Source organism: Diadema antillarum, unplaced genomic scaffold, assembly GCF_040938485.1.
Source record: "Diadema antillarum isolate AM-2024a unplaced genomic scaffold, OU_Dant_1.0 scf00000014, whole genome shotgun sequence".
NCBI classification, from domain to species: domain Eukaryota; kingdom Metazoa; phylum Echinodermata; class Echinoidea; order Diadematoida; family Diadematidae; genus Diadema; species Diadema antillarum.
In genome coordinates, this window is record NW_027270903.1 from 643,442 (window position 1) to 661,378 (window position 17,937).

The 17,937-nt window shown below is 40.2% G+C and overlaps 1 protein-coding gene across 1 annotated transcript in view; it reads right to left on the reverse strand.

Moving 5' to 3' along the window:
* The window catches only part of LOC139721632 (uncharacterized), a 78,290-nt gene extending 63,005 nt beyond the window's left edge, over nucleotides 1-15,285 (reverse strand). The window contains exons 1-3 of the mRNA XM_071632966.1: nucleotides 15,178-15,285; nucleotides 4,884-5,012; nucleotides 2,713-2,879 (exon numbers count right to left, since the gene is read on the reverse strand). Coding sequence (XP_071489067.1) covers nucleotides 2,713-2,879; nucleotides 4,884-5,012; nucleotides 15,178-15,285 — 404 coding nt within the window. The remainder of the gene's footprint in view (nucleotides 1-2,712; nucleotides 2,880-4,883; nucleotides 5,013-15,177) is intronic.
* Nucleotides 15,286-17,937: the final 2,652 nt, after the last annotated feature.

The following is a 17,937-nucleotide window of genomic DNA, read 5'->3' on the forward strand; positions in this document are numbered from 1 at the left end:
CTAGGAGCACTCTAGCAGAGTTTTTCCTCTCGTTCGTGCAAGTGAGATATTTCTTTCCACTCTGCAGTATCTCCATCGCATCCCTGATATATCAAAATCAGGCTTAATACTTTGTTTGATCTACCGACAGAATGTAGATACGAAAGCGGAAAGAAAGAATAGGAGGTGTTAGTGTCGGGGTCAGTCAGAGGCGACCGGATTTTTGTTTTCTCATTCAAAAGTCATCAAAAAGAATAATTTTGAACGAATTATCCGACGGGAAGGAGCTTAAAAAAGAGATATTACCCCCAAATTTTATCATTTTCATAAGAAAGAGAAAAAAATCCCTGCAGAACAGTGCAAAAAATTATCAAAATCAGACAAGAAATAAGAAAGTAAGGACATTCCGAAATTTCAAAATTTTTAGGAAGACACTTCTTGAACAGTTGTTATGAATATTCAAATTAGTAAGTTGACAATGTCATGCTTTCAAAATTTCTCATTTATTTCGTATACAGAAATTACGAAAATCTCATATTTCAGCTGCATGAATACAAATCTTGCCTTAAAACCACCCAAAATAAAAAAGGAACAAGTGTTAACTCTACATCTTAGTATGGGAACATGCTCTTACTTGTGTTAGCTAAAAACAAAATTTTTTTCCAATTTTCATGTATGACATAATAGAAATATCAAACATTGTGTGGGTATGATATCATCATCTCGCTCAGTTGAATATTCATAAGGACTGGTCAAGAAATGTTTTCCGAAAAAGTGTGAAATTTCAAAATGATATCTTCCTCATTTCCTATCCGATATTTGTCATTTTTGTATCGTTCTGTAGGGAATATTTTTTCTTTCGTTTGAAGCGTACTTATTTTGGGGGTGGATTTAGTCTATAAGAGAATAAGGAGATGTTATCTTATTGTGATTGTATGATTATTTCCTTCGCTTCCCTGCCACTTCTTAGATGTGTCGTTGACGTTAGTCGAATATTGGAGAGCGTGCTTTTAAGTTCATTCCTCGCCAAGCTCCCAACATAGGTCTTTCTGGGGAGTGGTGGACAGTCGCTGTGAAGCAGCTGTTTTTCAACATGTTTCTGTTCTCACAAAAGGTCAGTAAATATACCTTACTTCGCATCCGGCTCATATTCCGGCCAACAATTTCATAAACAAACCTTCAAATACCGAAGGGTTATACGATCAAATAATGAAGAAATATTGGTCCGTCCTCGTGAAAGCTTCCTCAAGCCCCCACGCAATGCTAAAGTGGAATGCCTTTGTCGGCTCTACACTATATTGCTTGCTGATATTTGGACGTAAGAAGATAAGTAAAGGCGGAGACCTGGGCGATGACATGCGGAACGAGTGGACAGGACAAATTTCAGTTTTGATTTAGAGCGGAATGGGGCAGTGTAATAACCGCGTGTGTCCGTTCGACGCCCTCTGAGGTAGCAACGGAGGGGAGGACGAAGAGGAGGAGGAGGAGGAGGAGGAAGATGACGAGGAATTAGGAGGAGGGGGAAGAAGTGGAGGAAGAGATCTGAGGAGGAGGTTGAGGAAGAGGAGGTGGTTAAGGAGGAGAAGATGAGGAGGAGGAGGAGGAAGTCGAGGAGGAGGAAAAAGAATAAGAAGAGGAGGAAGAGGGGGAGGAGGAAGAGGAGGAGAAGGAGATGGTGGAGGAGGTGGAGGAGGAGGAGGAGGAGGAGGGAGAGGATAGGAGGAGGAGGAAGAGGAGAAGTAGGAGGAGGTGGTGGTGGAGAAGGAGGAGGTGGTGGAGGAAGAGGAGGAGGAGGAGGAAGAGGAGGAGGAAGAGGAGAAGGAAGAGGAAGAGGAGGAGGAGGAGATTACGAGGTGGAAAAGGAGAAAATAAAGGAGGAAGTCGAGAGGGAGATGGAGGAGATGGCGAGGAGGAATGGGAATAGATAACGTTAATAGAAAAGTCGAATGGGTGGAGGACTACAAGTTTGAGGAGGAAGATGGGGAATTAGGGAGGGTGGAGATAGGAGGATGGGAGAAAGAGATCGTATGGGATTAGAAGCAGGAGATGAAAGAGGGTAGAAGACTTTGGTAAACGCGGATGAAGATGTTATGGGAGTTCAGACAAGGGTCATTGATCAAGATGAAAAGAGGAGTGACTAAAAAAGAGACCATGGTACAAGACGATGTTGAAGAAATAACAGGTATTTTGGAAGGCTATAGGGAGAAAATGATTAGTACCAGCTGATAAGAGGAATTATTTCCTAACAAAGGTTGAACACGAAGATGACTTATAGCCAGATGGAAGTAGCAAATTGCAAGTGGAGAACGCAGACAAGAAAAGGACGTTTACTAGGCTGCTGGGTTTTAGTCTTTCCCGATTACGAGCAATCCGTTGTCTCACCGTCGCGGCACGCTGTAATTGACAACTTGATTGCTCAGAAGTCAACCCGGATGAAAGGTTTACTTCACACTGGCTCGAGACAGCTAGAAACTAACTATGACGAGGCAATGACCTGTACTGCTATAGATCGAGTCAGTTGGTTTGTCCTTCTTCAGCTTTTAACGTCCTTCTCTGATTCGGAGAACCGAAAATTCCCTGCGCCCCGCCGCAATAATCCTTTCCCGGGCACGGATCATTACACTGATCATATTTTCTGCAGTGATACCTCACCCCGTCCCTGGACATCAATTTGTGCGCATGCGTCACAATGTCATCTCGACCAATCGAGCTGTCAGAAATGGACATTCGTACCTGTGAACGATGCCGAGTTGGTGCATGTGGTGCAAGGCCGAGACCAGCTGCCGGACGAACTTCCTTGCGACCCCTTCCTTCAGCTTGCCTCCCGTCTGACCCCGAACGAACTGCAAGAGGTCACCACCGGGCACAAATTCCATGACCAGGCAGTAGAGTGATGACGACTACTCCACGCGAATGGTCGGAAACAGAAACAGCAGCAACATCAATCTTTATTCACTTTATCAAGGAAACGATAACAGTTTGATTTATGAAGAAACAAACGAAAGGAACAACGTTTAATTACACTTTTGCTTTCATAAAATCATTATGACATAATATTATTATACGATACTGTTGTCTGCTTGGATGCAATCGTCCTTAACAGTCATGATCATCATGATGGCGACACGATCATGCTACTACTAGAATTGACTAATAATGATAAACATAATATCCATAACAGCTATAACAATAAAACAGTAATGATAATAAATTGTTAGCAATGCTATCCTCGCTACTGCTACTAATGATAACAATAATAGTAATAGTAATGCTAATGATAATGACAGCAATAACCATGTCCAGGGTAGCTACCTCGTTTACCGCTCTTATTCTCTTTATCTCAGGTGTATAAGGAGTACCTTATAACGCTATAGCGTAATGATGATAGGAGGACCCTCTGATAGTATACAAATGATGCACAGGATAGAGTGTGTTAGTGTAGGCGTGGTGCACTCGAGGGTATTTACAATTGTTGCACTACATTGTAAATACCCGAGAGTGAGCTACGCCTCCACTAACGCCACGAAATAATCCTGTGCATCATTTGTTTTATAAAATGGGTCGAAAATTCGAAAACTAACATCATTTTTCAGCGTTTTTCACGTACCTTTGTGGGTCAAGACGTCCGAAGATGTTCGTCCCAAACATTTACGCACGTCGCACTCGCGGAAGTCCCGCACATACAGTATAAGTATAATGGGGGGGGGGGGGGGGGGGGGGGGGGGGGGGTTGGGTTTCCGGACACTTAAGTTCCCGCATGAAAACTTACTTATTTTACATAGAATATGCACCCTTTACCTTAAAGACTTGATATAGACTCCTCATATAGGCCTACTAGACAACATACTCTGAAAACGGCGTGAGAATTAACCTGCTAAATCGTTGGATTTGCTCTTCAAAGTGACTCCATGTTATACGCGTCCGGTCCCATAACGCTTGGTCTACTGTACTGTACAAAGTGTACGTATACGTCGTATAGTAGAGTATACGTACGTACGCCACACATGTTATGCACAAGGGAAGACAGGCCGGCCGGCCGGCAGCCCGAACTAGAAGTTGTTTACAGGATTGACAGCGCGTATGCATGCAATTCATCAAAGGAGCCGCCGCGCGCACAGACGATCGGCAATCTACCATAGGATTACAGGCAGTGCAATTGTACTGCAGTAAAGGAAGGAGGTGTGTCTCATTTCAGCGCTTCCTATTGGCTACATTCTTGAACCCATTTTATAAAACACCCTGCCCTGGATAAAGAAGACCATGTTATCATTATTATTATTATTATTATTGTTATTATTATTATTATTATTATTATTGTTATTATTATTATTATTATTATTGTTATTATTATTATTATCATTATTATTACTATTATCATTATAACTACTACTACTACTACTACTACTACTACTATTACTACTACTATATCATCATCATCATCATCATATAGAACCCTATAACATTCTCACTATACCCTCAACAACGTCAGGCACCATACACCTGGATCAAGAGTGACATTGTTGGGCAAACATCTGGGCCCCATTTCATAAAAGATGTTAGGATAGCAACTCTTGCTGGAATGACAACTTCCAATAGCAACAGCCAATCAGGAATCTGGATTCTTGCCGTTACCATGACAACTGCCATCCCAGCAAGAGTTGCTATCATATCACATTTTTATGAAACGGGGTCCTGGTGCTAGGATCTTTGTATCGGAAAGGATTCGAACCCATGACGTTTCATCCATTTATACATCCTCCATTACATAGACTTCATACTATAATTAAAACAATGACGACAGTGATATTGACATTATAGATTATGAAAACAAAATTTTGAACTGATTAAGTGAGTTGGGATAACACTCAACAGCACGCAAGATCTTCACGACAATGATGACTTACCGCAATAGTTTCGTAGAGACGAGCAATATTTGGATGATGTAATTGTTGCATCATGCGTGCCTCCCTTGTGAGATTCTTCTTGATGTAAGACTTTGTAATCTTCCGTTTGTCGATCACCTTGAGTGCGACCTTTGACATGAAAAGAAGAAAAAGCACAAAATGTTGGTTATCGCAATATCCCTTTGGCAGAGAATCTTGAGACTTTGCTGTTTACTTTTAAAGGAAACACTGATTTTCCAGTACTTTTGTTTTCAGGGCATATATGCATGTTGTAGTGTACTTATTGGGGCATTATTTACAAGGACAGAAGAAGTCTATGTCTTTATGTAAATTAGAAAAATATCAGAATTGGATAATGTTCTGTACAATAAGCAGGTGACGTCAAATTTGCGGGGCTATTTCACATGAGTAATGTTCAAACCGAATACTTCTTGGTTTTGATGAAAAGGGTTTCATTTTGATTTTCACTAATTCATTGCATTTTTTTTTACTGCACTGTCATGTAAAATAAATTTCCATTTATGATAAAACCTCCTTCAAGGCTTAAATAACAAAGAGAAATGGAAGTTTTATTTCAAGGAAAGCAGGCTATATTCAATTCGGAATATTTGAATTTTCGCTAGTTCCCTCGAATTCACTATCCACTGAATAAGACAGATTAAAGCGAAACCGCATATAACTCCGGAAGGCCGCGAGTACTAAGTACAAAGGGTGTGCAGAGATTCAGCAAATCCAGTGTTAACATTTTTCGCAGATTTTCATGTTTGAATCTGAACTTATCTTCATAATGAATTGTGTCGTCGTAGACATCACTGTACAACATAATGTTTCCGACACTCTTCGGCACCGAGGCATAAAAACGTAAAATTGACATTTTTTTTAAATGAAGTTGCTGTCAGTATCTGATGATGTCACGATTTGATAAATTCTTAAAACTTCATAATATGCACGTATGCAGGTGATCATGTTTGATAACAGTACATCGAGATTGTCCTGAAAATGCCGATCATATATTTCGTCGTGTAAGATGTTCGTCAGATCTTGGCTGTGTGTCAGACAGTATACTCTTCTTCTTCTTCTTCTTCTTCTTCTTCTTCTTCTTCTTCTGCTTCTTCTTCGTCTTCTCCTCCTCCTTCTTTTTTTCTCCTCCTCCTCCTCCTCCTCCTTCTTCTTGGGAAGTACAGTCCATTCTTGTTTTCGACAGACCGAGATGAAAAATAGTGATGCTGATGATGACGATGAAGAAAAGAAGGAGGAGGGTGTCGATGGTCTTGGTAGTGGAAGTGTTGATTGAATAAATTTTTACTATTTGTGCGAGAGATGACACTGTCAAAACACCAGTCTAAACTTTGATGCCTACACCAGGTGAGAGAGTATATCCTCATGGTGTCCTAAATTGACACCAAGCGTCATTGATGGTATTGCAGTCGGGAACCGTTGAGAGCAAGCGTTGGTCGCCCAAATACAACCCCAGGAAAAAGAAAAAGCGAAAGAATAAAACGATATTACAGCACGCTCCACCATGCCCAAACATGGGCAAGGACCAAAGAGCGGAACACGGGATAGACCTCCTCCAAGGACAACCTCCTAGCGAGGACCCCCTCCGTACATTTTTCGACTTGTGTCACGAAAATCACTCACCAAATCTCTGTTTTCACCACTCTCACTCATCGAATTAAAGGGAGAATTTGACTTTGACCTCTCACTGAGAAAAAGTTTGCCTCACAGGAAGCAAAAGTTCTCCCATTTTGCAAAATGGTCGTTTACTACCATTATTTCGCCCTCCCATAGATTTGGCATGTGGGGTCAGAATGACTCGTGAAACTAGTGACGTGTTCAGCATCACAAACTTTAATTGGCGGGTAGGTCTGTCGCTACCAATGATGGATTCTTTGTACACATTATTAATTACGCTCTACGGATGGTGGTGTGGAGGGGGTTATCTGGCATAATTTTCTCTGATCGCTCAAAGCAACATCCAATTGCATTTTACTATAGGTTTAAGAGGTTCTACATCGAATGACGAGTCAAACATTAACAGTACGCGCATCTATATTTGTAATTTGAACTCCCAAACAGGCCATCGATTTCCATCCGCACCGAACTCATTTACGATATGTTTACGATTCTCAAGAATGTTTCGGTTATGACGGATGCGACAATTCACCCTCTCGACAGAACAAATCTAAAAATACCACGTACATCTTAATATGCAGAATGGGTGCTAGTGTTAATGAAAGGGTTAAGGGATAGAAGAGTACAGTCAACAGGAACCAAAACATATCTTGTTGCTGCTCTTGACTGCTTCCGTCTCACCATGAATGACTCAAATCCGTAAATCATCTTTTGGGCGGCACAGCTCAAGGAAGTGAGAAAGTGTTGGCATTGCTCTCATTGTAGCGCAACTTTGGGTTCTCACCCAGCTTCAGCCTTTCTCTAGTTTAAAGGGACACTTCAGACTTTTTGATTGAATGTGACATTTTACCTTTAATCATATTTGAGGGAAATTCAAACTGCATTGTCATGTTCCTCTGCTGGAGAAAACTTCCGGATGAAATGAATAAAGAAGGGTGTGTGTGGTGAAGGCGGAGAAGATTAGATTGGTTTGGAAGATTTTCCAGAAAAAAAAAGAAAAACCCGTACATGCGTATTGAGAACCCTCAAGTAAATGGGCGTTAATGATTTAAGGTACCAGAACTTTTCAACCAAGCTTTCACTGACAGTTAGAAAAGGTACACAACCTCATTTACTTGCATGCGGGATGGAAATACATTGTTCAAGACGAGATCTGGAAAAAAAAAAACAGATTTTTTTTTTCTCGTCATGGTTGTTACCAAGTGTTGAAGCCAAGTAATACTTTCACTCTTTTCATTAGCTTTGTGTATATTACTTTCTTGATGCTGTACACACGTATGAGCATGTTGTGACGCCGAAAATGCAGGGCATATCACCATCCGTCGATCCTCCTTAGATTGAACGGTTTTCATGGCAGCATGGGTGATATGATTAGTAAGATGTGTAGGAGAACAAAGGACAAAGAAGAAAGAACAAGATGACTGATGAAAGTTACCAGGGAGAAGGGAAAATGTTGATTTTTAAATGTTTTATCTGGCATAGAGCGAGAATATGCACAGGAAAATTGAAAAAAAATAGCACTTATAGGTCAATACCATAATACGGGTATAAATATAATTGCAAATACAAATTTCTTTGCTCAGAAGTAGATTAGATTTCTCTAGGAAGTAGCAGACCATCATCGAGTGACGGGTAGTGTATGAGATTAAAGGAAGGGAGAGGAGGAGAGGAGGAAGGAGGAAGGTAGTGGCCACTTGGATACGGTCACGTGATGCTGTGGGCCACGGGCTGACTAGCGTTGACCCTAGTTTGCAGGCACAAACCCTTGTTGGTCGTAAAGGAGTCTGCGCCAAGACTACTATATGCACCACTTCGGCACTGTCCCATAGGCCCTGTGTTGTAGCTTCTCGTTGGGAGAGGCTGCAGTGCAGTGGTACGTGTATTAGTCTTGGCAAATGCAGACTCCTAATACGACCAACAAGGGTTTGTGCCTGCAAACTACGTTGACCCTGGGACGGAGGCACGAGCGCGCGATCGAACACTCAAGTTATAGAGCCCTGAAAATAATCCCATATCTGAGCTCTATGCAGCAATACCTGAGCGGAGGCAGCCGGTAAGTGAAGCTCTTGTTTTTCTGAATTTATATTCCACAACGTGCGTCTTTCTACCAGTACATGTACAATTTGTATTCGAGACTCATGGCGAGGCAAGGGGCTAAGAGGCGAAATATTCCAGCTACTCGGTTGCCCGTTCACCCCTTTCCTGGCTGCTCTACAAGTCGCGCGGAGTGGAATAAACCTGAGCAACGAGGCCTGACAAGAGGCTGGAAAGGAGAGGGATTCTGTCCTTCCTCCCTGGGAGACCAACAAGAGTGACAACAAGTTTAAATCTAAGTCTAAACCTTCGGGGGTATCGCATGGAGTCCTGCCTGTCCACACCAAGATAGGCAAAACTCCGAAGGATATCCGGATGTCAACTTTGGTACTGCGCCGTTGTCGCAATGTGAAGCAATACTTTGCTGTGTTGATTCTGTATATTCTTGTTTGACAACGTAGGCCCTAATGTTATCGCAACCAGATCCAAACTTGAACCCACAAAACTAGCGTGTTTCCTGTTCCACTTAATATTCTTCTGGACATCATGAAAGTGCATTCTCCTTTCGGTATTCACGTTTTTTTAAAAAACGAATTCTTTTCGATGAAGTGGTACAGTCGATTAATGATGGAGCATGAGCTCATCACCGAGAGTTGTGGTCCATTTGACGTGACACGCCCACCCCTCTTTTTTTTTTTTTTTTTTTTTTTTTTTTTGCAAAGTGAACGAAAATCTAACATAGTGCGGACATGAGATTTTGGAAAGCAGTGCATGATGGTAAAACCAAAGATGGCAGCAAGATGAATAAACAGTCATCCATAAATTCGCCATTTCTCTCGCTCCCCTTCCTAACAGATAACACTGTGTAGGCTGCAGAAAACGACAAGTTAGTGATCTATCATAGGTCTAGTATGTTTAGCGTGAGTACGGAGTGTACAGACATATCTTCACTTACTGATTACATGTAAAATGATAAGTTACGCTGTATCTTTATTTCATTTGCTTATTGTTATTTTTTTTTTTTGCTTTGGTGAGCACGATTGTAAAGTTAACAATTAACAAGGAACATTTTTCACCAAGTTTACAAAATATGTTTCGACTTCCATACAAGGAATTATACCCATTTTTATGTCAGTGAAACGTGAGAAACTCAAAGTCCTTGAAGCGATATCATACATCGAAATAAATACAAAACTACTGCAAAATATTGCCTGCCATATTCAATCCGCATATTGATCTGCTGAAGGGGCAGAAACTTGATACATGGTATAAAGTGTGGCGTTGCTAAACATTTCTACACCCTGTAGTATCGCTCTCCGTGGACCATAAAAAACTCGCGTAAAAGTTACGACATGTTTAAGCGACAGAGTTTCGATGGCTCTCGTGTTTGCTGTGATTTTGAATTAGGAAGGAAATACAGACTAATAGTCATACCGAAGTGGTTTCTCCAGGACAGCTGCATGGCTTGTTTTTTCTTCTCCCATTTTAATATTCAAAACGGCAGGAACACCAAAGAGCGTCCTTAAACACTCAATATCCCACATCTCTCGCATCTATCTTTCACTTTCAACAGTACGCGTCAATATTTTCTCACGACTCCGTCAACGATGCAACAATTAACAAAACAAAACAAAACAAAACAAAACATAATGCATCTTCTTCAAACACGTAACTATTACTCATAACGTTCATTATAATATAATACAGATTCTTATGATGCAGTACAACAATGAAGACACATAGAGGGTTAAGTTACAACAATGACGATTGATGCTTAGTTGCTCATCGTGATGTAGGCATAAGTAGGCCTACTTTAGAGCAATAACCCATCCTTGGGAAACTCGGAAACTAATTCAAAAAGAATATGTAACATTAGAATGTCTTTCTTTTGGATAGTAGGATAGTAGAGTAACTGTATCCACCCCCCCCCCGAAAAAAAGAGAAAAATTATTACAACTCTCATAATTTCTTCCCTTTTTTCCAAAATCAATCCATATTGCAGTTCATATCGACGCGACATACATGTATCCGTGATTAGAACTTGAAAACTTTTCTTTTTAATGTATAAAATGAACAATTATATTATGCTTACCTTCTGGATAAGTATCTTTATCTCCCCCCACAGAAAAAAAAAAGGTTATTATCAAGACTTTTTTAAAAGATAAATTCGAATAAAACTAAATTTAGTGAAGATTTATGCAGAAGTTGGAGAGAGACTCGGTGATACTCAGCGGACGATGACGTCATGACTTTAATGAATTGCCTTTAAGATTGTGACCGGTATCACTTGCCATGAAAACACGCGGAACTTAACAATGGCCCGAGTTTCTCTCCTTCATCTCAGTTTTGCTGTATAAAGTCACCCTTAAAATTGATTTTACCCTTTTGGTGTCATCATGAATGGTTGGATTTTACTAAATTTATCAGAGTCGCATTGTGTCGCCGTGATTCAGCACATTCTGAGACAACAATGAAATATACATGAAGGGCTTTACAGAATCGTATCTCACATACATGTCAGACATGGTATCTAAGCTTTGTTCAAGCCCATTACTTATAGACACACCTATGTGAAATCATTCTTTACAAATACACCCCCAAACTCACACACACATACACTCCCATTTCGCTATAACATGATGGGGATTAATTGCACTCTTACAGATAATTACAATCATGCACACTCTCTTGTTCTCTCTTGTTTTTTTTTTTTCCTGGTACATTTTATTTTTTTCTTTCATTTTGTTTCGAGGCTAACATCCTAGTGAAGCTTTGCTTGTGACTTTAGCCTCCTATACATTTTAATTACATGTATTTTGTTCTTCCTTGCCAAGATACAATGAATTTGTCGCAATATCGTTATTAAGTGTCTTAGAATATTCGTCTTATGAAGTTACCATATTCTGAGTTTAGAAGATAATTCTTCTGTCACTAAGTTTATCACATCATCAAGTTGTACGTAACTTCATTATCATGTTTTGTTCATGTGCTTGGAGAATACTGCTGAAAGAAGACAGAAGACTGTAGAAAGAGACAAGAAAAATAGAACAGACAGTCTTTTCAGAAAGTACGCGCACGTTTCGTGATCTTTTCTACAGTTCATGGATTGGCGGTGCACCACGTATTCTTTCTAGGGTATGTGTTGGGCCCTGAAAAGGGCCTACTCAGTCCCGACGTTTCGGCAAGCATGTTCTCAAGGAAACGTCGGGACTAGGTAGGCCCTTTTTAAGGCCAAACACATATCCTAGAATGAGTACGTGGTGCACATAACGTTCTACCGCCACGGAAGCTTTCAAAAATTTCAGTCCATGGATTTTTGTGGAAGTACGCCACCGTACGACGATCATGTACGCCACCGTACGACGATCATGTGGCATGCAGTTGAGCTTCGTCAATCCAGGGAGGTGAGTCATCATGGAGCATGCACAGTACATACGAGAAGCATGTGTACCAAGTTCATTCAACGATATTCTTGTCAGTCGCGGGGGGGGGGGGGGGGGCAGGGTCAGTAACTTTATTCCAAACTAAAGGTTTCTAGTTAGACCAAGTAAGGCCAAAATAGCAGCTTTTTATACATGACGTCACTGGAGACACTATGATTCAAGCGCAGTCTCTGAGCATACCAGGGGGGCATTTCATGAAGCATTTTGTCAGATATTTCGTCTGATAAAACGTTAACAGCTACTGAAATCCTTGCATCTGATTGGCTCAGAGCAAATTTGTCCGACAAGTTGTCGGACAAAATGCTTCATGAAATGCCCCCCTGGATTCAGCTCGACATGTCGTGGAATTCATATGAACAGATAACTAATTGAAGACGAGCAAATTGCCTACGGTTTTACAGCTGTATATCACAGAAGCTCTAGTGAGGTGCATAAACGATGGATAGGTTTGAACGGTGTCTAATTAGTGTTCAGATTAGGTTAACACATGGGCACTGTCTCACTGTTTGTTTGTTGCCTGAATAGGCTACAATAATAACATCTCATCAGAGGTTATCGTGCCGATACAGACTGAGGAACAGAGAAAGGATAAGATGAGGATCTGCCCCCTGTCTTTGAATAGGAACCGGACGTTACGGACCACCCGGATCAAATTTCTAGTCACCTCCTGGTTCATGACTTCTGGTGAGTCTTGCCAAGTAGTACCTCCCTGGTCCAGGGACCACTTCACTGGTCTTGGCAACTGCACCAGGATTCAACTTGGCCATATATAACAGCATGAAAATAATTTAACCATCCATTTCCCCTATATACCGTACATGGTAAGAAGGAATAGGCGAAGCGTGCACTATTCAACAGTTTTCTCTCTAAATGAAATACAAACGGCACAATCATTGCAAAGTTTTGTGTAAGTCTGTATCGATTGCCTTGGGTTTATGTGTGCCTGAGAGAATGTGAAGAAAGAGTTGGTGCGACTTGAGTTAGGGCCAATAGTAATATTTTTGTTAGAACGAGACAGAGAAAGATAAAAGATAAATATATATATATATATATATATATATAGAGAGAGAGAGAGAGAGAGAGAGAGATAGAGAGAGAGAGTTAGATAGATAAAGAGATAGATGGATAGATGGATAGATAGATAGATAGATAGATAGATAGATGGAATGAGGGGGAGAGCTAGGGAGCGGGAGGGAGGGGAGAGAGCGAGAGTGTTTTATAGTGAGAGGAAAAAAGCAACCCATGTGCAAATATTTACTTGTGCTGATGACCCTATTTCTTGTCCATCAGACTTGAACCTGTCCGGCCAACTATGTAAGCCGGAGTGCAAAGATGACCAGATTAACTATCTATGGCCTTCTTTCAGGCGTCAATTTATTCATCGCTTGGCTACTTCGTTCTCATATCACGTGGAGGCAAGACAAACAACAACAACAACTACAAAAAAACACAAAAAGAAACAAAACACACACACACACACACACAAAAGAAACAAATAAACACTCACACACACACAAACAAACAAACAAACAAACAAACACTTTAATCGTTTAGCAAAGAGAGAACTGCAGGAGGAAACTTCGTGGTCAATTATTATGAAGAGGGGGAAATATCTAGTATTGCAAAATAAATCATACGTCAAATGAAAGCAGGCTATAATATGTATATTTTTTTGGTTATTCTGCATAAAATTTTTGCACATTTTTTCATTACGTCGAGTGACACGTGGCCCATGTCTTACAAAATTCTTCAGCTTAAAGCAGTTGACATAAATCATGTAGAAAATGAATCGATAGGTCTTTGTAAAATTTCTCGGACACCCAGCTCTTAAAAATCAATTCTCAGGCGTGTATGCATATCTTTTTCGATTTCCTCTTTGAAAGACTGCCATTGAAATTTCATCAATCATTTTGAAAATCTTATCCACACAGAAACGTCAACTCAGTATATCCAAACAATGAAGAATCCTTCCCCCCCAAAAAAAAAAACAACAACAACAACAACAAACAACAACAAACAAAAAACCAGGATCAATTTCATGTCGTTGTCAATTTCTGTTAGGACAATGTAGGAAGTACAATGTAGCCGCCTATAGCCGAGACTACATTTTTTGTGGTTGTCTTTTCATTTTTAACTCTGCGAAATAAACTAGAACGTGAATTCTACATTAGGTTTTGCCTGTGCTTGTTACAATATAGAACTATATACAGGTCTAGCTACATATTATTATAGCCGCAAGCACACTCATGTTGACTAGAATGTGGAAGAACGAACGACCGGAAGACAAAACTTGATCTCTGCACTCGTACATTTATAATGATAAGAGGTTTAGCAGAAAAAAGGATCCCCACAGGTAAAGAAACCCAACCTATGTACATGTACTAGATGGGTTTCTAAACTAATACGATCTATAATCATTCTACATCGTTTGTCCAGCTTGGCTTGACAATTTCATAGAAGTCGTGGAGAGTATAGTATACCAGTAACCTGGTTTATAGTTTCTCATAAAAAATGACAATGATATTAACGATAAGTTTTAGGAATAGCGATAGTACGTCTGCTACTCATCGACCACCTGTTTTTAAATATACCATAGCACCTTCGCGCGATGGCTTTCTTGCATATACACTCAGCAAAAAAAGAAAAGAAAAGAAAGTAGAACCATAAGCACTTTTTTAAAGTTTATACTTCTCAAAGAATATTTGGCTAAAAGTTGATGTTTTATATACCATACTAAAGGCTATCAACCTGGAGGTCAGTAAAAAGGGAAACTTTACGCGTGAGTGAACACCTTTGTTTTTCTCTTCCAAAGCACAAAGTAAAAATGCAAAACTGAACAATTTGTCATTGAACGTCTTTGCCATTCACTAGATTTACGTGCTTTATCAGTGGAGAACAGGCGGTTGGGTAAAGTGATGAGCTTGCACCGGCGCACAGCATCACAAATACTGTCACTGGAGTTTGTCGCCGAGAATTCCGCGCGTGCGTACGACACTAGTCAACAATATGAATCTGAGGTATTTTCTACCATGATGAAATGAAAGTATGGTGAAACTGGGAAATATTTTCTAGAATACAAGGTATTTAATGAAAAAGTGGTCGATGAGTAGTAGGCCCAACGATACTCATGATAGTTCTAAAAGAAACACACATTTTGTAAACCACATGTTTTTCGAACGAACCTTTGTGTTGGTGACGGTGTGTGTTCCCAACTCCACCACAGCAAAGTTTCCCTTCCCGATCCTCTTGTCCTCAACTGTGTACCTCCCGATGCTTCGAAGTCGCGTCATCTTGGACTTCTACGTCGAAATACAAGTTGTCGATCAAATGTTATTAAAAGTCGAACAGTTCACGCGTTATGGTCGTCCGGAAGCGACAGACATTACCGCCGTGACACGCAATAAATGGCCTCCTTAGGAAGTCGTTGTGCCTCACTGAAGAAAATGGTTCCGTTCAAAAAATGGGTTATTTGTTCCCTCTGTTTCTTTTGAGCTATTTTTGTTTGTCTTGGGATTTTTCTGCCACTTTCGCGGAGAGCCTTGATTTGCCAGATTGCTCAAGATGAATAGCTTTCTCACTGCACGGCTTAGTGATCTCAATTGTTGCTTTCGGACGGAAAGAAGGTAGCGAAAGAGAACAAATGCAAAGCCCTAAACTCTTGTCTCCTGTTGCATTTGACAAGCTGGATTACAAGGGCCTCAACAAGGTGTTCCTCTAGCAACCTCCTTTCTTCTTGGCCATCACCGCTCTCCGGATATCATCCGTCGGGATTCCGAAGCCTGAGGCGGGAAGGGTTATGCCCTGACTGTGTTTCCTTCTACAAAAGTGTATGTCAAATGCTGAAGTCAATTATTCATGGAGTAAATAATTTTACTTGATACTAGTTGCGCGTTCCCCAGGCATTGCAATGCGCGTAGAGCCAGTATGCGCGCATGCCACCTAGCGCGAAGTTGCGCTTATAGAGGAAAAGATATGTGTGCGTGTGTGCGTGTGTGTGTGTTGTGTGTGTGTGTGTGTGTTTGCGTGTGCCCCAAATAGATTTTATGTGCCCTCCCTATCCAATAAGTGGCTGTTTTACAGAGTTCGTGATAGAAAAATGCTATAAAATATTTTGAGCATCGTGAAATGTATTATAATGGAAACTTTCGATTTCTGACATTTTGACATAATGTATGATTTGTGATGTAGCTAATTAATGTGAATGACATCATCTTTTGTTACAATTATTGGCATAAGCGTTAGAAAGGTATGGTATGTGGTCACATGCCATGAAAAAAAGAAGAAAAGATAGAGAAGGAGTAACCAGCTACTTTAAATGTGCATAAAGGTCTTCTGGAAATAGCTCAAATAACTAATGGTTAATTCTTTTTTAAGTGGAATAAACAAACCATAAAAGAGGAGAAAACGCGTACAAGCACGGTGTGTGTAGGTCCTATATACAAGCGTTTTGGTTTGTCGTAATTGCTATTAAGTGCAGACCAAAGGCAGGATAGTTATCATTCTAATCTCAATGTAATTAGTTTTATGGCATGTAATTGCACGCCTATAGTCAATTTAACCGTGTTCGTTACATAGCAATCAAATGCACAATTTATGACCGTTGATTCCATCGGCATGATCAACAACAACAAAGATAAAGGAATAAATGTGATCATCTGAGCAAATCCCCAATCTAGTGTCACTAACAATTCACGTGAAAGAAAAAAGGACTTGTGTATAATGCATTGCTACGGAAAGATGGAAAGAATTGTCGATGGTTAAACATAATCAGTGAAACTTTGTACTCGCGAAGCTGTTAATATGTATGACCTGATTCACCCATGCCTTGAAAACTCGTCCTTCCTTTGTGTTAGATGACTCTTGAGAAATGGATTGTGAGTTCAGATCCCTCGTACGACACTCACTTCACAATAACCACTTTTTATCCCATGATGATCACATTCATAGACCGTGTTTGGTTAAGACTTTACAGGTTTAGCAATGGAGCGAAATGGAGCTCCGAAACTCTTTCTATATGAAAGCCATTTGGTTATAGATTTGAACCATTCTTCTGCAACTGAATTGCCAACTGTAGTTATCGCCAGGTCGGGTGGTGACATGTCACTGCAAAACGCTTTGAGCACAAAAAGAAAAACGTATGATAATTCACATGTAAGTATCACATTATGAGATGAGTTATAGCAAGGAAAGGTAAGTAAAATGCTGAGAAAAGGATTATTTGGACCAAAGCGAAGTTATGATTTAAGAGGACACACTTTGATATGGCTGTCGAGTTGTTTGTGTTGTTTTGCTGCTCAGGTTTCATAGCACATACAAATGTGTTGGCGAACGATTATTTATGTTTATTTCCATAAAATGATATTCTGTAAATCATACATTTCCGCTGACATATACATGTTCAGCGTGGAAAATAAACGTTCAACCAAACCAGACATCAAATTTGACACATGATTTCGCAGATTAGGAGAGGTCGTGGTTCGGGGATTAAAATTGACTCGATCTCCATCTCGAATTCCTCGGTTCAACCTGGAAGAGGATGCGACCTCGGATAGGACAACCGGTACACTGCCTGTCCCTTGGAGGAGGATTTTAATGCCGGTCCTGTAGTTCTAACCCAAGTATGAATAAAACACCCCCCCCCCCCCCCAAGAAAAAAAAAATACGACTCCTAAATATACAGTAAAATAAAAGTGACCGAATGGCATAAGTTTTATTGAAGTCAAACAAATAAGAAAATTACGATGCGTATATTATGTATTGCATAGTAAATATGACTTTTTCGAAAAACAATTATTTCATGAAAGCAAGAAAATTTAAGTGGAGGGGTGAAGGTTGAGGTGTAAATTTTCTTCAATTTATCTCCCACTTACAAATTAAATTTGTAAGATGGCAACTCCTTATCTGTAATTTAACAAACATGGGTTTGTTAGTGTCGCTGCCAG